The sequence below is a fragment of the Solanum dulcamara genome, chromosome 12 (assembly GCF_947179165.1).
Source record: "Solanum dulcamara chromosome 12, daSolDulc1.2, whole genome shotgun sequence".
Lineage (NCBI taxonomy): Eukaryota > Viridiplantae > Streptophyta > Magnoliopsida > Solanales > Solanaceae > Solanum > Solanum dulcamara.
In genome coordinates this window covers 67,235,387-67,258,090 of record NC_077248.1, presented here as the reverse complement: position 1 = coordinate 67,258,090, position 22,704 = coordinate 67,235,387, and the positions used below count along the sequence as shown (strand labels likewise).

Genomic DNA, 22,704 nt, shown 5'->3' with positions numbered 1-22,704 from the left:
CAAGTCCAATATTTAGAGTGAGTTTTCATGGACCAAATAGTGTAGTCTCTACTTAAGGGAAAGCACAAATAGTCATCATTTACATCCTACTAATATTGAAAAATTAGCTACAATTTCAAAATTAATACGAAAAAAATATTTATAAAAACACTCCAAAATAAAAGACAATAGATATCAATAGAAATCGAAGGGAAAGAAACTACTAGATTAATGATAATGCTATTGTAATACATGAACCTAATCCTCGACCTCCCAAATATATTATAAGGTCATGTCTTTGATAAGCTAAAGGTTCACCATGCCATGTCTAATCATCATACCCCAAGCTTTTTCAATAGATTTTGCCTCCTACTAACCCTGCCACTAACAACTTCTCACACCTCTTTCCTAGGTCATTATTACATTTCATTTTCTCATGATCGAACCATCTGCAAACTCGCTTTTCTCATCTTATCCCCCACAAAGGTCACTCTGGTCTTATTCTGAGTGTCTTCATTTTTAATCTTATTTTTCCTAAAATGCCCACATATCCACATCAACATCCTCATTTCCACAATTCTCGTTGTCTGAACATGAGAGTTCTCAACTGGCCAACACTTCACCCGTACAACATAGTTGGTCTAACCACCATTATGTAGAACTTGCTATTAAATATTGTTGGCACCTTTTTATCACACAAGACACCAAAGACAAGCCTCTATGTTTTCCATATGGCACCATTATGGTGTTGACATCATCTTTAATCTCGTTATTTCATTCGATTAAAGATCCAAGATACTTGAAATTTATTTTCTTGGAGATGACGTGCATATCAAGTCTCACTATCACATCAGCATTATGCTTAACATCACTAAACTTGCACTCCAAGTATTCAATCTTGGTCATGTTAAATCTAAACTCTTTAGACTCCAAAGTTTGTCTCTAGACCTCCAACGTGTTAAAACATGACGTAAACTTTGACGCGAGTCTCGTCAATTAGAATCATTCATCCACGAATAGCATACACCATGACATTTTCCCTTGAATATAACACGTCAATACATCAATCACTAATGCAAATAAAAACGGTCTAAGAGTTAATCTCTGGTGCAACCTCATCCTAATCGAATTAGTAACACTACTTACTACTTATGCTGACGGAACACGGCGTGTAATGCTGACGGAACATGACGTGTAATGCTGACAGAACACGACGTGTAATACTAAATGGAACATGACATGTATCTAATAAAATAGTCAAAATGCACATAATCTGATCTGAATACCACCCACTTTAAAAAAAAAATGAAAAAAAGGGGTAAGCCTTAGAATTCATTTTATTATATTTCCACGTTTAGTGGATTTATGGATAACTTTAAAATATTATGCAAGTGATACATATATACTTGACTTATTTGATTTGATTTGATTCAAACAACAATACCAATATTATGTACTTGCAACAAAAAGGGAGATTGCTCCTCATAAATTGCAAGTGCTCTTTGCCCTTTTTCAACCAAATACATAGCTATTTGTTTCCTATAAATTCAAAAGAAGAACACTGTATCACAAATACCCAAAAGTTCTCTTCTTTCTCTGAAATTAACGAACACAACCATTCTTTCAGTGGAAACATGAGCGATTTGAAATCCAAGTTCTTGGGGGTTTACAAAGAACTGAAATCTGAGCTTCTTAAAGATTCAGATTTCGAGTTTACTGATGATAGTCGTCAATGGGTCGAACAGGTAATTTTTAATTTCTTTTTCTTTTCCCCATTTTGATTATTTAGTAGGCGTTTGCATGTGCGATTTGAAATCATGATTTCAACACCCATAATTTTGACTGATGCTCGCTGTGAAAAGATTGTTCGTGCCACGTGAAAAGATTGTGTTAAATAATTGTTATGTGTTTGAAGATATGCAATTTATCAATGCGACGTGTTAGAATATTCTGATATGTTGTATATGAGCTGTGTTTTGCTCATTTGGTAATAGTTTGTAGAAGATTTTATTTTATTTTATAGTTTTCACAACTTCAACCTCAAATGAATTTGATTTCAAATCATGTACAAACGGGGCCTTAGTTTTTAAAATGGGTCATGAAAGATTCATATAGTGGATTAGAAATTGATATAAAAGATTCATATATTTTTGGGATTCAAAGCTTGATTGATTGAGCTGTTTAAGTGCATTTTGATGTGGTTTCTTTATACTGAAATCATGTTTTTGATATGGTTATTACCCTGTTTCTTTGTGCTAGCTGTTTTTTTAATCCTTCATTCTTATGGGAATTTTTTTCTTTTTCATTTTTGTAAGAATTTCTTTGTTTAACATAAAGTTTTGATTTTTACCATTTAATTCATGTTGTTGAGTCCCATATGTGTGGTGGAATGATGACTTGGTCTCTGGTCCTGGGTAATCCTCAGTTCCTCACCATATGACCTAGTTTTTCAGGATTAGTTAGGCTCACGGTTCATTTTATTACCATAACAACAACAATAACATACCTAGTGTGATCTGGGTAGGGTGGTGCGTTCGCAGACCTTACCCCTACCTTGTACAGGTAAAGAGGTTGTTTCTGAAATAGACCCTTGGATGGGGCTCTGATGTCATTTTATTATCATAGTACATCAAATTCTTTATTTATCCTGTTGAGCCACCGTATTATATTGTTCATGCTCCAGGGCGTGGGGAGGGACTTGGTCTCCTTATGTGGTCTTGGGTTATTCTCAACTTATGAGTGAGTATGCTTTTGGGTTTGAATTAGGCTCAAGGTTCATTTTCTTATCATATGTTCCCAGTCTTGTCATCCCAAAAGGCTTTTGGTGTGATGCTGGATCCAAAATATAATCATATCATGAGTGATGTGTTTGTCTCATATAGAAAGGGATACTTTGTTTGTGATTGAACTGACTAACATGAAGTAAAATAAGAGCGCATTCTTTTGTTTCTAATATGGTGTATAGTAGATAATTGGACCTTTCATTATTTGATAATGCTTGAACTCATATTTTCCACTAAAAAGAATTGGCCTTTCTATGCTAGCTTGGGGGTGCAAAAAAAAAACCTTATTTGTGATTAACTGCACAAGAAAATGAGTACATAAGGATGCCTCCATAGCATCGGAAGGAAAGTATTCTCAACTATCTTGATGAAACACAGTCAACATTGTATAAATTAAAAAGGAATTGGTTTCCCCTCTAGCTTGTACTGAAGAAGATGCTTGTTAAGTAGAAATTTTGATGTTATTAAAGGATATCTAATTTATTTCAAATACACCAATTGGAATCCACCATCTCATTAATTGAGACTGTATGCAGTTTTGCTGGATGTTTATGTTTTTCCAAGGGTGGAAGTGGAGAATGCTTGCAGATTTGTTCTTCATTTTTACAACGAGATAAATAGAGAATTAGTTAATGTCTTTGTTACTGGGGATCTAAGAATTAACTTGGAGTAAGTGAATTAGTAAAGTGAGTTAGGAGTGGTGTGACAGTTATTGCACCCGCTCCTAACCTTCTGGTTCCTCCAATGCTTTGTGATTACACTAGAAAGAGGGGTGGGAGACCTATTGCCACTTGACTAAAAGTTATAGTTGAAAATGTCAAAATGGTCTATTCGGGTTATTTCCTGATAATTCATGCAACATAAGCTAGCTGCTTTTTTGAATGTCAGTTCATTACTTTTGATATGACAAATTTCTAACGTCATTATGTTTCGAGTAATTTTGATATGACAAGTTTCTAACTTCATTACAGCCTTAGCCAGCTTCTGTTCATTTTTACTGTTTCCCGAGTTATTGAATTTTCCTGACAGCTAGTGCCTCACTTTGTCCTCGTCTTATGCATCTAATATATTTTTCCCGTGATTTTTTCAGATGTTAGACTACAATGTACTTGGAGGTTGGAATGAAGTTCTAGTTGTACCTACTCTAAAAGTTTCTACTGCTTTCATAATTTTTTAGCTAGGCGGTTTTATTTCAAGTACTTTTACATTCTCTGTACAGGAAAGCTGAACCGCGGGCTCTCTGTTATTGATAGCTACAGTTTGTTGAAAGAGGGGAAAGAACTAACCAGTGAGGAGATCTCTCAAACATCTTTCCTTGGCTGGTGCATTGAATGGGTATGCAACATGCACTCTTCAAGTTACACCTGAGCCTTTTTCTAATCCCCAAGAAGCATTGTTATTTTTTAAATGCTTCTGAGTGTATGATTTGTGGGAATGTATGCTGCAGCTTCAAGCATATTTCCTTGTTCTTGATGATATAATGGATGGCTCCCAAACACGCCGAGGCCAACCATGCTGGTTCAGAAAACCCAAGGTGTGTATGCGTGCTAAGAGACTACTGTTCTCTTTTAACTGTTCGGGGGGACTATTAGTTTTATTATTTCTTGCAGGTTGGCATGATTGCTGTTAATGATGGCCTACTTCTTCGCAACCACATCCCAAGAATACTGAAGAACCACTTTAAAGGAAAGCCTTATTATGTTGATCTTCTTGAATTGTTTAATGAGGTGAGATCTTTTACGAGTAAGGAGGCATCTGAATTGAACTTTTTATTATGCTGAACATATTTCCTTTTTTCTCTTTTTCTTGGCCACCATGTTTTTACAGGTGGAATTCCAGACTGCCTCTGGACAAATGATTGATTTGATTACCACACATGCTGGAGAGAAAGATTTATCAAAATACTCATTGTCTCTGTAAGGACACTTCATCGAGAGTCTTGTAAAAAATTTCAGCTTTTAGTTTTACTTGAATTATTTAACTAATGATGTGATTTCATGCAGTCATCGACGGATTGTCCAGTTTAAAACTGCTTATTATTCATTTTATCTCCCAGTGAGTGATGTCCTTTCCGATTGTATTAACAGCTTGTTAGTCGCTATTCTATTACGAGAATGTCTTCACAACTATTTCTTTTACTGAAATTTGCTTTGTGTGGAAGAGATCCCCTTTTTTAACTCTAGGCTGATATTTTAAAACATTCCAAATTTCTGAATCATCTTGAAGTAACATAGCCATTTGCAACTTTCAGAATACAAGATTTTTTTTATTTTGGATTTCCATCTGAGCTTACCATGCCCTTTTCCCTTTTATTTATTTTTATTGTTATTATTGTGTTATTTCTCTAGATTCTGAATTATAACCACGGCTTCAAAAGTTCTGTGCATGCTCTGTTAGTAGTTGATCTTCTTGTTCCTCTTAATGAACTTCCTGTCCATATTAATAGGAATTACCTCAAAATTGATGTGCATTTGATCTAAGGTATATAGAAATTACTTAATCAATATTTTCAGGTGGCATGTGCACTTCTTGTGGCAGGAGAGAATCTTGACGATCATGTTAATATCAAGGACATACTCATCAAAATGGGAATATATTTCCAAGTTCAGGTAAGATTAACCCTGATGCATCCATTCATCTTCTATCTTCTATACCATGAATTTGATGTGACGACATTTCCACATCTCACAAACCGATTCTCTGCATAACATATAATCTTTTAAGAGGGGTTTGGTTTTGGTTTTGATGTAGTTATTTGATGTATTAGTTTCATAAATAAGGTTGGCATACATTTTTGAAAAACACTTGCTTGTTTGGATTAGGTTTTGGATGTTAGATTAGATCTGAATGAGTGCTTGGTATCATGCTTCTTAACATTGGAATGGAGATCAGCTGCCATGTCTCTGTAATCTGCTTTAGAATGGGTTGCCAAAATATAAACACCGGCATATAGTAATAGTTGAAAATGCACGAGTTATTAAAAAAATAAATGAAGTACTAAAACATATATTGATTGAAGCATTTGCTTCTTTTGTGAACCAAGTAACTGGTTTGGAAAACCGGGTCTGACTTTAGTTCTGTTATTGAAAATCTAGAAAATTTTGTTTTGGGACACCTAGTTTAGTATTCTGAAAAGAAAAAAAGTTGGTTTATGTTTTAGAAATACAAAACATTTGGAGATCAGTTGTACATGACAACTCATAAACTTATCAAAAGAAATATAGTCATTCTTATTGTTACATTTGTTTTTTATAGTTAAAAGTTGTTTTATTCAAGTGTTGCACATGACATTTCTTGTACTTGTACAATATGCTAAGAACCTTCCTGTACTTGTAAAAGAGCTGCATATCACCCCCTAACCAGAGGTTTGAACTTCACTCTCGAATGCAAGTCTGAATGTTCTTAGACACCTTGTTGACACGCTAAAGACTCGTGCGTCATATGGTCAAACAATGAAAAAGTATTTTTTATGTTCGTGGCCAACAACCATGTGTCTTATGAGTTATGTTAGCCTATCTGAAATGTCCATCTAATTTACTTCGTTGCTGGAAATACCTAAGATCCTATCTGAGGACTGCAGATATGCCTTCATGTTACAAATTCTGACTGAAAACTTTCGGTACTTTGTAGGATGATTACCTGGACTGCTTTGCTGATCCAGAGGTGTTGGGTAAGGTAGGTTCTATAAGAAAGCTACCACTAAACAAAATCCTGAAGATTAATCACATAGCACTTTTAACTTGAAAACTTAGAGATCTTATAGCGATCTGTCTTACTATTAGAATGGCACGGATATTCAAGATTTCAAGTGCTCTTGGTTGGTAGTGAAAGCCCTAGAACACTGCAACGAGGAGCAAAAGAAGTTATTACATGTAAGCCTAAAAAACTTGTCATCCCTTGGTTACATTCTCTGCAACTATGTAAGCTCAAACTCTTCAAAAGTATTGCCGGGTGTCTGTTGAATCCTCCAAAAGGTATGAGTGCGACAATATTTTTGGAGGGTCCGAGCAATATAGCTCTGCAAACAACTAGCATGAGCAAAATGCTAAATGTAAGAACTTTATTTGCAGGAGAACTATGGAAAAGATGACCTTGCTTGTGTTGCTAATGTTAAGGCGCTTTACAATGATCTCAAACTTGAGGTGATCTGTTCTTCCTTTCTTTACTATTGTTGCTTTCTATCATTCTCTGTGATAAATAGTCATGAAGTTGCATCTTTTCTAAGCACAAAGTCATCTCAAATATGGTATTTGACAAGAGGTGGATTCAAGATTTAAACTTGATAGAGTCAACCTCTAAAGTGACCTTATCGTACTTCTCAAATTATGGGTTCAGATCATATATCCATGTTCCGTGTTGAAAAATACTGCGTTCGGTTGAACCTGTACCTAATAAGCTAGATACACCACTGACTTTGGCCTATTCCTTTTGGGAATTTTGTAGGATGTGTACCTGGAATATGAGAAGAATAAATATAAAGAGCTGATCAACTTAATTGAAGATCAACCAAGCAAAGCAGTGCAAGCAGTTCTCAAGTCATTCTTGTCAAAGATATATAAGAGGCAGAAGTAGAAGATAGAATTATTGAATTTCAATATTTAATGTTTTAGAATTATATGTCTTTCTGTTTTTTTTTTCATCGGGTGTTCGGTACCTGCTTGGGGTCCGCCTAATCCAACTCCATGCTTGGGGCGCCTAATCAAAATCTATGCTGAGAGGCGGACTCATGAATTGAAAGTTTCGGGGGCACCACTTTTTTTAATATAGATATGTTTACTTTGTTTCTTCAAATATATAAAAAAGACATTTCAATTCCCCATATTTTTAAAGTTTCGTGCTCAATCAAAGGAGTACATTATTTAAGATTTATACACATATATACCTACATTATTTTCAAGGTTAACTGTTGCCCTTGACCCATCTATTCTAAGGGTATTTTTACCTCTATCTGCGCTAGGAAGTCTCTCGCCACTTTGAGTGTAAAACACTCCCTACCAAAGATAATTGCATACTACAGTTGGGTTAGGAATTCTCTCATTACTTTAAAGGTAAAACGCTCTCTAACAAAGATAATTGCATACCAACTGAATATTTGAATAGACGAATATTGAACTATACGTCACAGTACAGAAAGACAAACTCACTTAGGGATCGTTTGGTAGAATATATTAAAAAAATAATGCATGTATTAGTTTTTTACATAATACTTTGTGTGATATAATGTTTTTAATTTATGTATAACTAATGTTGAACTAGAAGAGAATGGCGGGGATAGAAAATTGTTCAGGCTAGCCAGGGCGCGGGAGAGAAGGACACAAGATGTGGATCAAGTGAAGTGCATTAAGGATGAGCATGAAAAAGTATTGGTAGAGGAGACCCTCATTAAACAGAGATGACAGTCATACTTCCATAAACTCTTGAATGAAGAAGGGGACAGAGAGATTGTGTTGGAAGATATGGAACATACAGAGAGGAGTCAAGATTTTAGGTGTTGCAGGAGTATTATGGTCGAAGAGGTTAAGCGTGTTCTGCGTAGGATGCGCTGAGGAAGAGCGACCGGACCTGATGAGATTCTTGGGGTATTTTGGAAGAGCGCGAGCTCGGTAGGTTTGGAGTGGCTGACTAGGTTATTTAATGTCATCTTTAAGACGACAACGATGCCCGAAGAATGGAGGTCGAACATAATGACCCCTCTATACAAAAACAAGGGAATATCTAGAGCTGCAACAACTATAGAGGTATCAAGCTTCTAAGCCATACTATGAAAGTGTGGGAAAGAGTGGTGGAGATAAGGGTAAGGAGAGGCGTGTCTATTTCAGAGAACCAGTTCGGATTTATGTCGGGACGCTCAGCTACAGAAGCCATCCATCTTATGAGGAGACTGGTGGAGTAGTATAGGGAGAGGAAGAGGGACTTGTATATGGTATTCATCGACCTAGAAAAGGCTTACGATAAAGTTCTACGAGAGATACTATGGAGATGTTTGGAGGCTAAAGGTGTACCTGTGGCGTAGATTATGGTGATTAAGGACATGTATGAGGGTGCCAAAACCAGGGTAAGGACAGTAGGAGGGGACTCAGAGCACTTCCCAGTTGTGATGGGGTTGCATCAAGGATCAACCCTTAGTCCGTTTTTATTTACCTTGGTTATGGATGGATTGACGCGACAAATTTAAGGTAAGGTGCCATGGTGTATGCTTTTCGCGGACGACATAGTCTTGATCAATGAGACTCATAGCGGAGTTAACGCTAAGCTGGAGGATTGGAGACATACCTTGGAGTCTAAAGGGTTTAAGCTGAGTAGGACCAAAACAAAGTACTTAGAGTGCAAGTTCAGTGAGACACCTCACGAGGTTGGTGCGGAAGTTAGGCTTGGTGACCAGGCCATCCAAAAGAAAAGCAGTTTCAAGTACCTTGGGTCTATCATGCAAGGCAACGGGGAGATTGACGATGATGTGACACATCGTATTGGGGCAGGGTGGATGAAATGGAGGCTCGCTTCCGGTGTGCTATGTGACAAGAAGGTGCCGCCACAACTTAATGGCAAGTTCTACAAAGTGGTGGTTAGACCAGTTATATGGATGTGTGGGCATACCAGGAGCGACAGAATTAGAAATGAGGCTATTCGGGACAAGGTAAGAGTGCCCTCGGTGGAGGACAAAATACGGAAAATGCGACTGAGATAGTTTGGGCATGTGAAGAGGAGAGACACAGATGTCCCAGTGCGGAGGTGTGAAAGGTTGGCCACGGATGATTTCAGAAGAGGTAGGGGTAGGCTGAAGAACTATTGGGGAGAGGTGATTAGACAGGACATGGCGCAGTTACAGCTTACCGAGGACATGACCTTAGATAGGAGGGTGTGAATGACCCATATTAGGGTAGAAGGCTAGTACATAATCTCGTTATTCTTCCATATTAGTAGGTGCATTAGCGCACTAGAATTTCTTGTGCTCTGATTTCTATTATTATCTATTACTTTCTATATTTTGATTATTTTATTTTATCTATGTCGCTTTCGCTATTTGCTTTCTCATATCGCTTTGAACTTCTTAACCTTATCTGACCTCTTTTTATGCTTCTATTGAGCCGAGGGTCTCTCGAAAACAACCGTCCTACCTTGGTAGGAGTAAGGTCTGCGTACACTTTACTCTCCCCAGATCCTACATTGTGGAATTTCACTGGGTTGTTGTAATATTCATTATCTATTTTGATATTAGCAAAGCAAGGAGTATTAATACGTGTATTAGCATGATTAAAAATATAATTACCCCTCAACTTTTTCCACAACATTTCCATCAAATTTGCGGAGATTAATACATATTATTTTTTATAAACCAAACTAAACACATCACAAACATAACTAATATCAGTATTACTAAATTTAGCATCATTTGTAAGCATCTTACCAAACGATTCCCTAATGTTTCGGTGGAGGAGTGATGCTCAATGATGCTAAAATTGAAGCTATTCATTTTTTCCCAATCTGTTCCTCTCCGACTTGCCGGATCTCCGGTCGCCGTTAAAAGTTTCGGCTCCGTTCCAGTGAATTCACGCAAACAATCTCCTCATCAATCACTTCCCATAGTACCTACTCGCCGTCGCTTAATCCACCGTTCCTTTTCTGTATCAATGGAATCTTCCGGCGTTAACAAGACGTCGCCGTCGCCGTCAGTCGTGAAACTGAAGCCCATAGAAGCAACTCCAGAAACTTTTAAAGAGTTTGGTCAGGTAATTGCTTTTGATTTCTATATTGTGTTTGTATTATTGCACTATTTTGTTGTTATGTTTCCTTATTACTTGCTTTATTTTCATCACTATCGTTTTTCCTTTTCATACTTACTTTGCTGTACTCAAGTTAAAGGCACTCGAGAAATAGTCTGTCTAGTTCCACGAGATTCTATCATGTTGTTTATTTTGTTTCGGTTGTTGCACTACTTTGTTGTTACTATTTCCTTATTACTTGTTATATTTTCTTCTTCATCATTTTTTCTTTTCATACTTACTTTAATTAGCTGTACTGGAGCTGAAGGATCCTCCAGAAATAACCTTTCTATCTTCACAAGATTGTATCATCATGTGTTGTTTCTTGTGTTTGAGTTATTGCACTATTTTGTTGTTAATGTCTGTACTCGAGCTGAAGGATCCTCTAGAAATGACCTCTCTGCCTCCACGAGATTCTATCATTATCTGTTGTTTATTGTGTTTCAATTATTGCACTATCTTATTGTTACTGTCTTTTCCTCATTACTTGCTATGGTTTCTTCATTGTCCTTTTCCTTTTCATATCTAATTTGATTTGTTGTACTCGAGCATAGGTACTCCGAAAACAACCTCTCTACCTCGTGGTCTGCATACACTTTATACTCTTCAGATCCCACTTGTGAGATTTCACCGAGTATGTTGTTGTTTGTTAGGTAATTGAGTCGTCTTCAGATGGGGAAGAATTTGGTCCTCGTGATGCTCAGCTTGATTTGAGCAATGGAATTCCTAGGTTTTACATTATGCATCTTAAAGATCGATCCCTCAGATTTTCTATAATAACACATCATGCCAATGTAACCCAATGTCTTGGATCTATTGGAGGCAATGTTTGGTATCTTGGAGTTGCTAAACCATCTACTGTGGATCCATCAGCAGGGGCGGACACCTTCGTCAAGGTAATGTTTTCTTTATGTATATATATTGATTTTGAACCTCTTGAACACAAGATTAGAGGTTGCCTCGGTGGTTTAGGGATTCAAAATTCACCTTTAGGTTTCAAGTTCCGTTACTGTCCATCTGATATCAAGGGTGTTGATATTGTTGTGCAGTCAAATTGTGGGCATTTTTATGTGCCACCTGCTGTTGATGAAGTGCAGGCTTTCAGAATTTCAGGTCCAAAGTTTATAAAACTGAATCATGGTACATGGCATGCTGGACCATTATTTACAGATGATAAGATGGATTTCTACAATCTGGAGCTGCATAATACTAATGTGGTTGATCGCACAACACATGACTTCATCAAGAAGAATGGTGTGGTTTTCGTACTGGATGATTAGGAAAAAATCATACCCAAAACCTTGATTGATTGTGAGCTGTTTAAGTGCATTTTGATGTGGTTTCTTTATACAGAAATCATGCTTTTGATATGGTTATTACTCTGTATTTGTTCGAAGTTAGGGTCTTGTCACACATATATATTATCCATGTTCCGTGTTGAAAATAATATGTTCAGTTGAACTCGGACCTAATAAGCTAGATACTCCGCTGCTTTTGGCCTGTTCTTTTTGGGAATATGCAGGATGTGTACCTGGAATATTAGAAGAAAACATATGAAAAGCTGATCAACTCTATTGAAGCTCTACCAAGCAGAGCATTGCAAGCAGTTCTAAAGTCATTCTTCGCAAAGATTTATAAGAGGCAGAATTAAGAGAGAATTATTGAATTTCTATATTTAATGTTTAGAATTCACGGGGTGTTGGGTACCTGCTTGGAGCCCGATTATTTGAATTTGCACCAAAAAATTTCACTTTGATGGTAAACCGCTCCTGCCATAGTCGCACAACTCTGGAGATAATTATTTGTGCTTCTTCCAATGAATAAAACATGCATGTAATTTCATGTATTTTCTACTTTGTTCTATTGGCTTATTTCACATGAGTTTATTTTTCGAACTTGGAAGCTACATAGTGTCTTGTTACTTACTGCTCCCTCTACTCCAATTCGCGTGACACTTTTTACTTTATAATCAATTTCAAAAAGAATTATACTTTTTTAGGCGGTAAAGATTTAACATTAAACTTTCTAGTTAATTACTCTTAGTGAGATAATTTATAGTGCTCAATGTTTATTGTCATTTGATTTCTGCATTGTATTGTTGTTTATAGATACGGGGCCATTGTACTTTGATTATATTATTTATTTATAGTAATAAATGCCTCTTTCTTTCTGGAGTCCCTATCTAACCTTTTATATTGTTTTTCTCTCTTGTGCCGAGGGTCTTTCGAAAACAATCGCCCTACCTTTCAAAATAGGGGTTTAGTCTGCGTACACTCTACCCTCCCCAGACTCCACATGGTGGGACTATACTAAGTTTGTTGTTGTAGTGAGATAATTTATAGTCACAAAGATATTTATAATTTATATCGACCACAAGTTTCAAAAATATATAGTTGCTAATTAGTGTAATTAACTTTAAAACGCCCACAATTGTCTTGGCGAAGGTATTAACCTAATAAAAAAAACTTATTCTAAAAGCAATTGTGGGCGTAACTGCTAATAAAATCGAGTTCAAAAACAGCTATCACTGCATCACATCGCTATACCCCTACATATATACAAGATAGTAACTGCTAATAATATTGGTCCTACTAGTGTCACAATAAAAATGTAAAGTAGGAATTCCTATTGATCTCAGTCAGTTAGTCGGTCTATTCCAGGATGTCTCTGATGTTGCAGCATTTCCATAATAGACCTGCTTCATGGAGTCATCCCAATAAGCCTGGAAAAAAGAGCACCATTAAGTAACACAGTACTAAGTCTTTGAGATGCAGCATCATCCAAATTACAATAACTCGTGGTCCTTGTCAACCGATATTTGTTAGGTTAAGCCTGTAGGACAGGATACTAAAAGGAGAGTGGAAGTCACAGGGGCACACAATCATCAGCATACAAAGCTTAATTGACAGACTAGTAAGCATAAGTAGGATGACAACGAGACCATTAACCTCTAATTTGTGGATTGTATTCAAGTGGCGTAACTAAGATATTAAATTGATCTACTCTATAATATATGTCTTTTATCTAATAAATACAGGAACAAATATCAACCCTTTACTGCCTCTATGGCAGGTTTCTGCAACCTTCTGAATGACCTCACTTTTCAACACTAATAGCTGTTTGTCCTTAAAGGACTATATGTATTCTCTTCTGCTAGCATGCCAGTTTTTCACCATGGGGCTACTGTACAAGTGGTGGATGCTCAACAGAAATGATGATCGATTCTCATAACAAGCAAAATAAAAAATGTTACGTGAAGGGAAAAACTTTAGTGTTCCACCAAACTGTGACGTATCAAAGGAATGGATCATTATTAAATGATTCGGCAATCTACCGTGATTTCTGTACTTACCAAGCTGATGGCTAATTCCAACAAACAGTCATATAAGGAAGATTGATTGACAGACAGACAAACAAATTTAAGCTGCAAGCACAAGTTAACTTTTCTATTAATTTTGAGTTCCCAACTTAAAAGGTTGTTTTTGATATCATAAGGAGGTGATTCATGAGTTAAAATCCTCAACAAAGTCCACTGACGTTTTCCTTTCTGACATGCTCAAAATCTGAAATTAGGATGATATTCATTTTAATAGCTCACAATTAGTCTCACCTTCTCAGGAGAGCAAGAGAATTTGCCTTTTGGATCGTGTATCATACACTAAAATAAAATTTCATCTTCCATGCAAGGAAGAGAAAACACCTGAGCCAGAAGGATACCTGCCATCCAGATGGAAGACCTCTTGAAATAACATCTAGATCAGGCTGTTCATTTTCTTCAGATAGTTGCTTTTCAGCCTCTCTCACCTTTTCTGCTCTTTTTCGTTTCACACGCTCTCGCCTGCATATCATCTATACAGTCAAGACAAAAGTAGAGGAACTATAATTTACCATGTTCAATCAATACGACACTGCTTGCACAATTGCATGAGTTAGCCTCAGTTCTTTAAGCGTGCATCCATATGAAAAGCAATATATACATGCTGAAATAATGCACATAGCAAGGGTAAGAGTTTTTTATTTTATTGAAGAAAAAAAAAAGAATACCCCAACTCCCCTAACATCAGTACGGCTAGGGAGAGGAGGGAGGATCTAAGACAGACATTTCCTAATAGATATAACATATAGAAATTTTATCAAGAAAACATATAACATACAGATATAATGCAGTGAAAACAAAATGATCAGAAATGATACCAATCGCCGCCAAGTGGCTGAAAATTAGCATTATCTTTGGCCTCCCCACTTGCAATTTGCTGAGCACGCCATTCCTACAAAAAAACAAAGTTCAACATATAATTTTTTTTTAAAAAAAGGTGAGATATACCAGAGGCTATGTGCCTAATCAACTGCATATAGCATTAGCAGACCTCTATTTCTCGTTGTCGTTTCTTCTCCAACTTCTCAAGAGCACTTTCACGTTCTTCCTCCTCTGCATGCAGCTCCTCTTTGGCAGCTTTCCACTAATGAAATGAATAAGCATTATGAGGATCATTTAAAAGAAACTATGGCCAAATGTTCAAACAATCTTCAAGGACCTGGGAAGGAAGCACCAAGTGAAGGCAGTTACCTTGTCAACCAAGCTAGAGACTTTCTTATTAGACCTTAATGTAGACACCACACCCACAGTCCGCTTTTTACGCAAAACTGAAGAGAAAAAGAACGCAAAATCAGAATGGACAGCTTCAAATCCATTGGAAAAGTTCCTTTAGTAAGCATGAGAAGCATTTCACATGTTAATGCAGCAGAAAATGCCTCTCGATATTAATGACATACTAAAAATGCAAGAATTGCAACTTACAACCAAGTCCAAGAAAATTTAGATTGCCCAACTTACCTTTTGTTTGAACTTTTGAGGGAACAGTTGAAGCAGTAGCAACAGCGCCAGTGGAAACAGATGTTGAAGACACTCCAACACACTCCATTGCTGATACGGTTCCTGTAGCTAGCAAAGACGATTGTGCGGCAGGAATATCAGAAGATGTCTTTTCATTCTCCAAATTAACAGGTACATCGGCCTCAGATTTTGCTGATAAATCAGATTGTGACCCCTTGTTGACATCTAAGGATGAAATTGCATCAGGAGCAACATTTTCAGGAACTGGTACAGCTGAAAGGCCGGAAGACTCTGTACCACCGACAACAGAGACAGGCTGCAGTGCTCCATTCTGATGACCATAGTATGCACTGGGGTCGACATGGTTGGTCGCCACAGGAGCCACACTAAATGTAGTTGGGATTTGATAATATAAAGGGTGATGAGTAACAGCTATCTGCCCGTCAGAAGTTGCATATAAGCTACTAGCAACTTCAGAATTAGTTTGCCCATAGTAATCAAATGTTGAACCTGGGTAAGCTAAGTTGTAAGGAAAAGGTTGAACTGATTCCGTATCTGAAGGAAGAGCATGTGTGTGATCTAGAGGTTCATCAGGTGGTGGTGGCGGGAAGGGTTCATTATCAGGAGGTGGTGGAGGAATCCAGTCTTCATCGGGTGGAGGAGGAACCCTAGGTGTTTGTTCCAGGATTGAGGACCCCAATTTTGACTGTTGCCCTGACATACTTGGTCCGTCCAGTGGGGCATGATTGAGGGCATGCAATGCATCGCACACAATTAAGCTGCCTGAAGGTTCTGTATCTTCAACTTCCATATCCACATCCATGTCTACTTCTTCAGCCGGATGAAGCACTGTTTGAGGTGTTAAGTCTTCATGTACGGTGACCCCAGTGGCTCCACCTTCCTCACTTGCATCACTGAAAGAATATTTGAGTAGGTCAGACAAGAAGCAGCATCATTATAAGAAAGAGAAAACTTACCATGTTCTTTACTGTTAATATAACCAAGCTAAATCTAGCATACCCAGTGGCAGGATAACTTGGCCTCTCTCCATTTGTATCGTGTAGATGATCAATGCCTCTGTGGGACTCCTGACCAGCCTCAACATCATCTAGTTGTCCAGATAAGAATAGCCCACAAAGTTGATTTATTTCTGAATCTAGCAGTTTTAGCTTCCTCTCGGAGTGCACCCAGAAGGGAAGTAATGAAAGCCCATTACAGGCTAAGGACCTTATATCAGCTAGCCTTATCTCAAGTTCCAATGCATATTTTGAAATTCGATCATGCTGTACGTAAAATTCAGACCTGTTGAACAGGAAATAAATCAGTAAAAACAAACAAGGGAAGGAAAAGAAGAAGGGGAGAGGTGGAAAGATCCTCCTGGAAACTTTTCAGACGTGTAACAAGAAAAACAAAGAGAGTTAGGAATAAAGATCCATGGAGAAGTACAAAAAAACGTCAGTGGCATACCCTTTTATGGTCTCCAATTGCTCTAGCAAACGTTCACAATGTTTTACCAGGTCGGAGGAAAAGTCTGCCTCAGTTTCATCTTCTGGAACATAATCTGCATCCCTACATTTTGTAAAATCTTCACCTGAACCGTTCAAATGACCTGTAGGAACATGATCTGATTGCCCTGAAGAAAGAGATCCATCAGGAGAAGATATTTCATTGCGCTGTGAATCAATTTGTTCAGAGCCATTAATTGTGTCACTCTGGTCCTCATCATTGTCTCCTTTTGTATCATGTAAATTGTCATCTATTGGATTCCTGTACTCATTGATGTCACTATAGCTGACGCCAGTCTGTCTAGTGTCCATATCCATTTTTGCAGAGGATTCTAAGTTCTCCGAGGTGGCGCTGCCCATGCATTCAGTTTCAGCAGTAACTTTCTCTTCTAACATCTGTTCAGCTGCATGACCCAATATCTGAGGCACTTCCCATGAAGTCTCTCCTGTTACTGTGTTCCAATAATAGTACTGATTACTCTCTTCGTGCAACACCATCTTCCACCCTGCACTTGCATCCCCTAGAGCCTGTGCATCCGAAGTTGCAGGAGCAGTAGTCTGATCCAACACACTCAACTGTTCATGTAAATCAACTGAGACAGAAGCATTGTTTTCTTTAGAACTATCTTCTGCAGGTCTATCTGCCGGACTTGGTAGATCAGAGCGATTGTCAATAGCTTTCTCTTCAACTTCCATAACAGTAGAACCAATTTCCCCATTCACAATATTTTCCTCGTCGACAGCTTGCTTTCCCTAAGAAAAAGTGACACAAAAAACAAAATTATTAGATTAATTGCATGAAAGTACTTCTCCATCCATCTAGGATGGAGAAGCTGAATAGAAAATGTACGTGTGAAGGCAATGTCAGGCTAACAAAGAATAGTAACCTAGTCCATAATACAAAAGAATATAATCATTAGCATGACAAAACAACAAACTTTCAAAGAAAGCATCTCAAAGAACAGCATTATTTACGTTCCAATAGTATCAGTAATTGGAACTTTGGAAGGGAAGGGAATCACAAATGTATTAAAAGCGGTATTTGCAGAGTAGTAAAAGCAGCCAAGACCTGGATTGAAAAATAACCAGTTGAAGCATAGCGTAAATAAGTGGGAGTCAAACTGAGAAAGTTCGTAATCAAATACACAAACAGAGAACATTTCTTCTAATTTAAGGTTATAATTCACCTTCATATCACTGTCGAATCAGAAGGCAAGCAAAAGAATCCACTTTGCCAAAACAATTGGCTCATCAACCTACAAATTATGTGGCCGACAGCAAGTGAATAAACTACCAACAGCTCACCTTGTCTTCATGATCAAGAGAAGAATCCTCTGAAGCAGCACGCTTAAGTCCTTCAACCGATTCCTCATCCACTTCATCGTCACTATATTGCCCAAGCAGCATAAGAGGATTCTCCGGTTCTTGACCTGATGGCCAAAGAGAAAATGTCAGAGAAGTTCAAGCCAAGTGATAGGAACGCCCAATATATATTATAACAAAGCCAGTATACAATTCAGGGAGACAAATATAACAACATTAGAAAGAAGACTGGAGAATTTAGGATATTTGTAGTTCACGGCCACCTGTAGCATAACATCAACCGTCAGAAAGTCATAAAGCAAATAAGACAGAAACATACGAACCGAGGAGAGGAAATACTCTTCTTGAAATTGGAACGCCTTTGATGCCGCCAAAAAAGGCATGATAGGTAAGACGTAATTCAATAATTGACTGTGGCAGGGGCTGACGGTAACTGATGACCAATTGAAAGTTCCCAATACCACAGCAGGCTACAGTCTGAAAACATAAACTTTTGTGGTACAAACAAGATGTCTTGTACAAAGTAAATCAATAATTTCCACCAACATTATCGGTCACATCATGTCTTCTCTACAAGGCCTTTGGAAGAAAACTGACAGAACCCACCTGAAGACGATGGTGAATTAGGTAACTCGGCATGAATCTTGGAGTCTTCTTCCCCTCCAACTTCATCTTGGACAGAGGAGCCACCTAAATCTCCTACAAAGTATACAAAATTGCTTGAATGTCAAAACCATAGATAGAAAAAGGTTTTTTAAAGAAGCACAAAGTGATCATTCAGTAGTACAGTAGATGGACATAATTTTCCTTCAAAAGGTTATACATATCATGTAAGCAGCAGAAAGTACAAAAAAAAGGTATATCCTCAAAACCCTACAGACATTCAACGTGACACGTGAGACAATTATCATATGGGATAAGCATAAGTGGATACAAGAATACACACAGGGTTTCTTTTCCTTTTTTATTTTATTTTGTGAATTTATGGATGTAACCTCAGCACTCTCGTAGTGTTGGTTTTATTAAATATCGAATAGCTTACCATTTTAAAAAAAAATCCCCATAATGACCTTCGACAAGTAATCAAGTCTAGACTAAGTTCAAATACAAGTAACTAACAGAGAAACAACTGCAATAGCGAATAGAAAAGGCACGGACTCTCAATCACACAAAGAAGGCTTAAAAAGTTGCTGCTCAAGCTCATGTGATGCCGACGTCAATGAGAAACTTATACCAGTTTTTAAAAAAGGCTCAGAAAGTGAAAATAAGGGAGAAAAAAGATTTCGTGATTGTAGTTTATTCAACATTCACAAATTCGTCCACCAATATATCTGGAAAGGTAAAATGACACAAAAAGGTTTTGTCATATCAGGAAAACAAAATCAGCAGTACAATCAGAAAAAGCTAAAAACTTAAACTCATTAGTTAACGCTGTTCCCTTTATTAGCCAAAATAAAATCAATCAACTAAGCATCGATCTAAATGACTGACTTCAATTGTATGAACTATACAAAACTTATGTACCCATCACAATCCTTATTAGTTAATAATCCTAGATATAACAATGATACGGGGCAAACGTACAGAAAAGTTACCCGAGACTAGTTTTTTGGTAAGTGTATAGCTCACAAAGTTAATTAGCCAAAAAAAAATCTGTTGCATCAACTACATCAATCTAAATGGATAAGCTCAACTACACAAAACTTATCTATTATGCATCCATCAAAATCACTCTTATTTTACTCTAGCTATAAATCTACATAATATTCTTCATTTAGATTTGAAACCTACTACACTTTGCATAGCTCACCAAGTTTATCAGCCAAAAGAAACTTGTTGAACCGCCCCTACATCAACTATGCATCAACCTAAATGGATGAGCTCAATTGTATGAACTATACAAAACTTCTCTATTAGACATCCATCAAAATCACTCCTATTTTTCTCTAGCTATTAATCTACATAATATTCTTCATTTAGATTCAAAACCTCCTATACTTTGCATAGCTCACCAAATTTATTAGCCAAACAAAGCTTGGTGAGCCACCCCTGCATCAACTACGCATCAATCTCAACTGTACGAACTACACAAAACTTCTCTATTATACATCCATCAAAATCACTCCTATTTTTCTCTAGCTATCAATCTACATAATATTCTTCATTTAGATTAGAAACCTCCTATACTTGGTGAGCCGCCCCTGCATCAACTACACATCAATCTAAACGGATGAGCTCAACTGTATGAACTATACAAAACTTGTCTATTATACATCCATCAAAATCATTCCTATTTTTCTCTAGCTATCAATCTACATAATATTCTTCATATAGATTCGAAACCTCCTAACTCCGCATAGCTCACCAAGTTTATCAGCCAAAAGAAACTTGGTGAGCCGCTCCTGCATCAACTACGCATCAACCTAAATGGATGAGCTCAACTGTATGAACTATACAAAACTTCTCGATTATACATCTATCAAAATCACTCTTATTTTTTTCTAGCTAGCAATCTACATAATATTGCTCATTTAGATTCGAAACCTCCTATACTTCGCATAGCTCTCCAAGTTTATCACCAAAAGAAACTTGGTGAGCTGCCCTGCATCAACTATGCATCAATCTAAACGGATGAGCTCAACTGTATGAACTATACAAAATTTCTCATTTTCTCTATTATAGATCCATCAAAATCACTCATATTTTTCTCTAGCTATCAATCTACATAATATTCTTCATTCAGATTCGAAACCTACTACATTTTGCATAGTTCACCACGTTTATTAGCCCCCCAAAAAAACTTAGTGAGCCGCCCCTGTATCAACTTCGCATCAACCTAACTGGATGAGCTCAACTGTATGAACTATACAAAACTTCTCTATTACACATCCATCAAAATCAGTCTTATTTTTCTCTGGATGACAATCTACATAATATTCCTCATTTAGATTCGAAACTTCCTATACTTCGCATAGCTCACCGCTGCATCAATAACGCATCAATCTAAACAGATGAGCTCAACTGTATGAACTACACAAAACTTCTCTATTATACATCTATCAAAATCACTCTTATTTTTCTCTAGCTAACAATTTAGATAATATTCTTCATTCCGATTCGAAACCTACTATACTTCGCATAGCTCACAAAGTTTATTAGCCAAAAATTAACAAATTCATAACAAATATTCAGTAATTTGCATCTAAAACGAACAATATGTACATGAAAAGTGAGAGAAAGAGAAAAGTGAATTACCAGAGGGTTCCGCGAAGAGATCGAGTTTAACTCTCCGACCCGCGGCACTTTTAGCTGCAAGTTTACGCTCTTTTCTCCTTCCCATTGATTGATATTCACAGATTTGAGATTCGATAATTCAGAATTCGAACGATTTTGAAGATGAAAATTGATAATAATTATAAACCCTATGGCGCTCAATATATATATATAATATATATATATATATATATATATATATATATATATATATAATATATATTCTCATCAGGTGAAGAAGATAATGTAAATGGATAATTTTAACTGGATCTGAGAATACAGAAAGTTGAACAGGCCCATATAGTTATGGGCCAAAAGCCCAAATATTCCTCTTGGGCTGGATTGTGTCAGTTGAATCTTACTTACCAGTTTGCCAATTCTTAAACTTATTAGTAAACAATATTTTGAACCCCTTTGATCATTGACCGACTTACGTGGTACTGAGTTGGATAAACCCACGAAAACACGCATTTAAAAGAGAGTACATAAATAATTTTACATTAAAAATATTTTTAAAAATAATAATTAATTTTAAATTAAAAAAAAAACTATCTTCTTCAACCACCTCACACCCAACTTTCTTCTTCTCCAACCCAGCTTCCTCGGCACCCCAATCCCCAAAATTCTTCTCCTCCAGCCCTTCTCTTCTTCGAATTTACCCATCACATCCATTCGCCTCCTCCTCTTCTTTCTTCCTCCACTATTTTGCTACAAATCAACATCCCATCCCTAGCCCCACACCCTTACCTCTCTATTTTTTAGTTTTTTAGATTTTTAAAATATTGATAACATTGTTTGTGTTAGTTTCAAAGAAGAGGTGTGTGTATGAATTAACATGAAGGGTGATGATGGGTATTAAAAAATTTAAAACTCCATGGATGAATTTGAGAAAGCTTTGAGAACAATAAATAGGTCTTGTAAAGTTGTGAAATTAATTTAAAAATGTGATTGATACTCGTTGGGTTTGTGTTGGTGAACTTGTAGTTGAATTTTCAAGTCAAATGAAAAAAATTTCACCTATTTGGCATAAATTTGGTGTTCAATTTGTGAGTAATATAAAGAATATGGTTGTTTGAAATTTTTCAGAAATTGCAAAAATGGCTTGTTTGATTTTTTTAAAATATAATTTTTGATGTATTACTAAAAAAAATGTGAAATACCACGTACAATCGAATGTATTACACACACAATAATCAAATAAGAAAAAAATTTAAAATATTATATTCTAATATATTTAAGAGTTCAGT

General features: G+C 36.8%; 3 protein-coding genes across 6 annotated transcripts; 2 read left to right on the top strand and 1 right to left on the bottom strand.

Moving 5' to 3' along the window:
- The first annotated feature begins 1,409 nt into the window (after positions 1 to 1,409).
- On the top strand, positions 1,410 to 7,583 carry LOC129876089 (farnesyl pyrophosphate synthase-like). 3 transcript variants are annotated; one of them, XM_055951399.1, is made up of 12 exons: positions 1,410 to 1,724; positions 3,853 to 3,877; positions 3,982 to 4,097; positions 4,210 to 4,296; positions 4,373 to 4,489; positions 4,590 to 4,678; positions 4,766 to 4,817; positions 5,276 to 5,371; positions 6,393 to 6,437; positions 6,545 to 6,634; positions 6,833 to 6,904; positions 7,206 to 7,583. In XM_055951399.1, the coding sequence occupies exons 1-12, from the start codon at positions 1,431 to 1,433 to the stop codon at positions 7,332 to 7,334; spliced, it is 1,212 nt and encodes a 403-aa protein (XP_055807374.1). In that variant the 5' UTR covers positions 1,410 to 1,430; the 3' UTR covers positions 7,335 to 7,583. The 3 variants fall into 3 exon arrangements, with proteins under 3 accessions (XP_055807374.1, XP_055807375.1, XP_055807376.1); XM_055951400.1 differs by lacking the exon at positions 3,853 to 3,877 and having other exon boundaries at positions 1,588 to 1,724; XM_055951401.1 differs by lacking the exon at positions 1,410 to 1,724 and having other exon boundaries at positions 3,867 to 3,897.
- A 2,538-nt stretch (positions 7,584 to 10,121) lies between these two features.
- Positions 10,122 to 11,922, top strand: LOC129876090 (uncharacterized). The gene is made up of 3 exons (XM_055951402.1): positions 10,122 to 10,489; positions 11,176 to 11,418; positions 11,572 to 11,922. The coding sequence occupies exons 1-3, from the start codon at positions 10,208 to 10,210 to the stop codon at positions 11,800 to 11,802; spliced, it is 756 nt and encodes a 251-aa protein (XP_055807377.1). The 5' UTR covers positions 10,122 to 10,207; the 3' UTR covers positions 11,803 to 11,922.
- Positions 11,923 to 12,875: 953 nt separating this feature from the next.
- Positions 12,876 to 21,604, bottom strand: LOC129876198 (uncharacterized). 2 transcript variants are annotated; one of them, XM_055951554.1, is made up of 11 exons: positions 21,440 to 21,604; positions 18,791 to 18,883; positions 18,167 to 18,291; positions 16,824 to 17,614; positions 16,377 to 16,658; positions 15,357 to 16,270; positions 15,090 to 15,166; positions 14,890 to 14,982; positions 14,717 to 14,790; positions 14,240 to 14,360; positions 12,876 to 13,244 (listed from the first exon to the last, which is right to left on the bottom strand). In XM_055951554.1, exons 1-11 carry the CDS (start codon positions 21,522 to 21,524, stop codon positions 13,161 to 13,163), a joined length of 2,739 nt encoding a protein of 912 aa, XP_055807529.1. In that variant the 5' UTR covers positions 21,525 to 21,604; the 3' UTR covers positions 12,876 to 13,160. The 2 variants fall into 2 exon arrangements, with proteins under 2 accessions (XP_055807529.1, XP_055807531.1); XM_055951556.1 differs by lacking the exon at positions 21,440 to 21,604 and having other exon boundaries at positions 18,508 to 18,883.
- Between the last annotated feature and the right edge of the window lie 1,100 nt (positions 21,605 to 22,704).

What these genes read in the sequence shown, in the direction of transcription:
- LOC129876089 (XM_055951399.1), top strand. Translation starts at nt 1,431, where the DNA reads ATGTACTTGCAACAAAAAGGGAGATTGCTCCTCATAAATTGCAAGTGC. An exon ending in AGACTACAATGTACTTGGAG is followed by an intron (nt 3,878 to 3,981) that starts GTTGGAATGAAG and finishes TTCTCTGTACAG; the next exon opens with GAAAGCTGAACCGCGGGCTC. An exon ending in ATCCAGAGGTGTTGGGTAAG is followed by an intron (nt 6,438 to 6,544) that starts GTAGGTTCTATA and finishes TCTTACTATTAG; the next exon opens with AATGGCACGGATATTCAAGA.
- LOC129876090 (XM_055951402.1), top strand. Translation starts at nt 10,208, where the DNA reads ATGATGCTAAAATTGAAGCTATTCATTTTTTCCCAATCTGTTCCTCTC. An exon ending in CTTTTAAAGAGTTTGGTCAG is followed by an intron (nt 10,490 to 11,175) that starts GTAATTGCTTTT and finishes GTTGTTTGTTAG; the next exon opens with GTAATTGAGTCGTCTTCAGA. An exon ending in GGGCGGACACCTTCGTCAAG is followed by an intron (nt 11,419 to 11,571) that starts GTAATGTTTTCT and finishes ATTGTTGTGCAG; the next exon opens with TCAAATTGTGGGCATTTTTA.
- LOC129876198 (XM_055951554.1), bottom strand. Translation starts at nt 21,524, where the DNA reads ATGGGAAGGAGAAAAGAGCGTAAACTTGCAGCTAAAAGTGCCGCGGGT. An exon ending in CTCTTGATCATGAAGACAAG is followed by an intron (nt 17,615 to 18,166) that starts GTGAGCTGTTGG and finishes ACTTTTTCTTAG; the next exon opens with GGAAAGCAAGCTGTCGACGA. An exon ending in GTCTTCCATCTGGATGGCAG is followed by an intron (nt 13,245 to 14,239) that starts GTATCCTTCTGG and finishes TCTTTTTTCCAG; the next exon opens with GCTTATTGGGATGACTCCAT.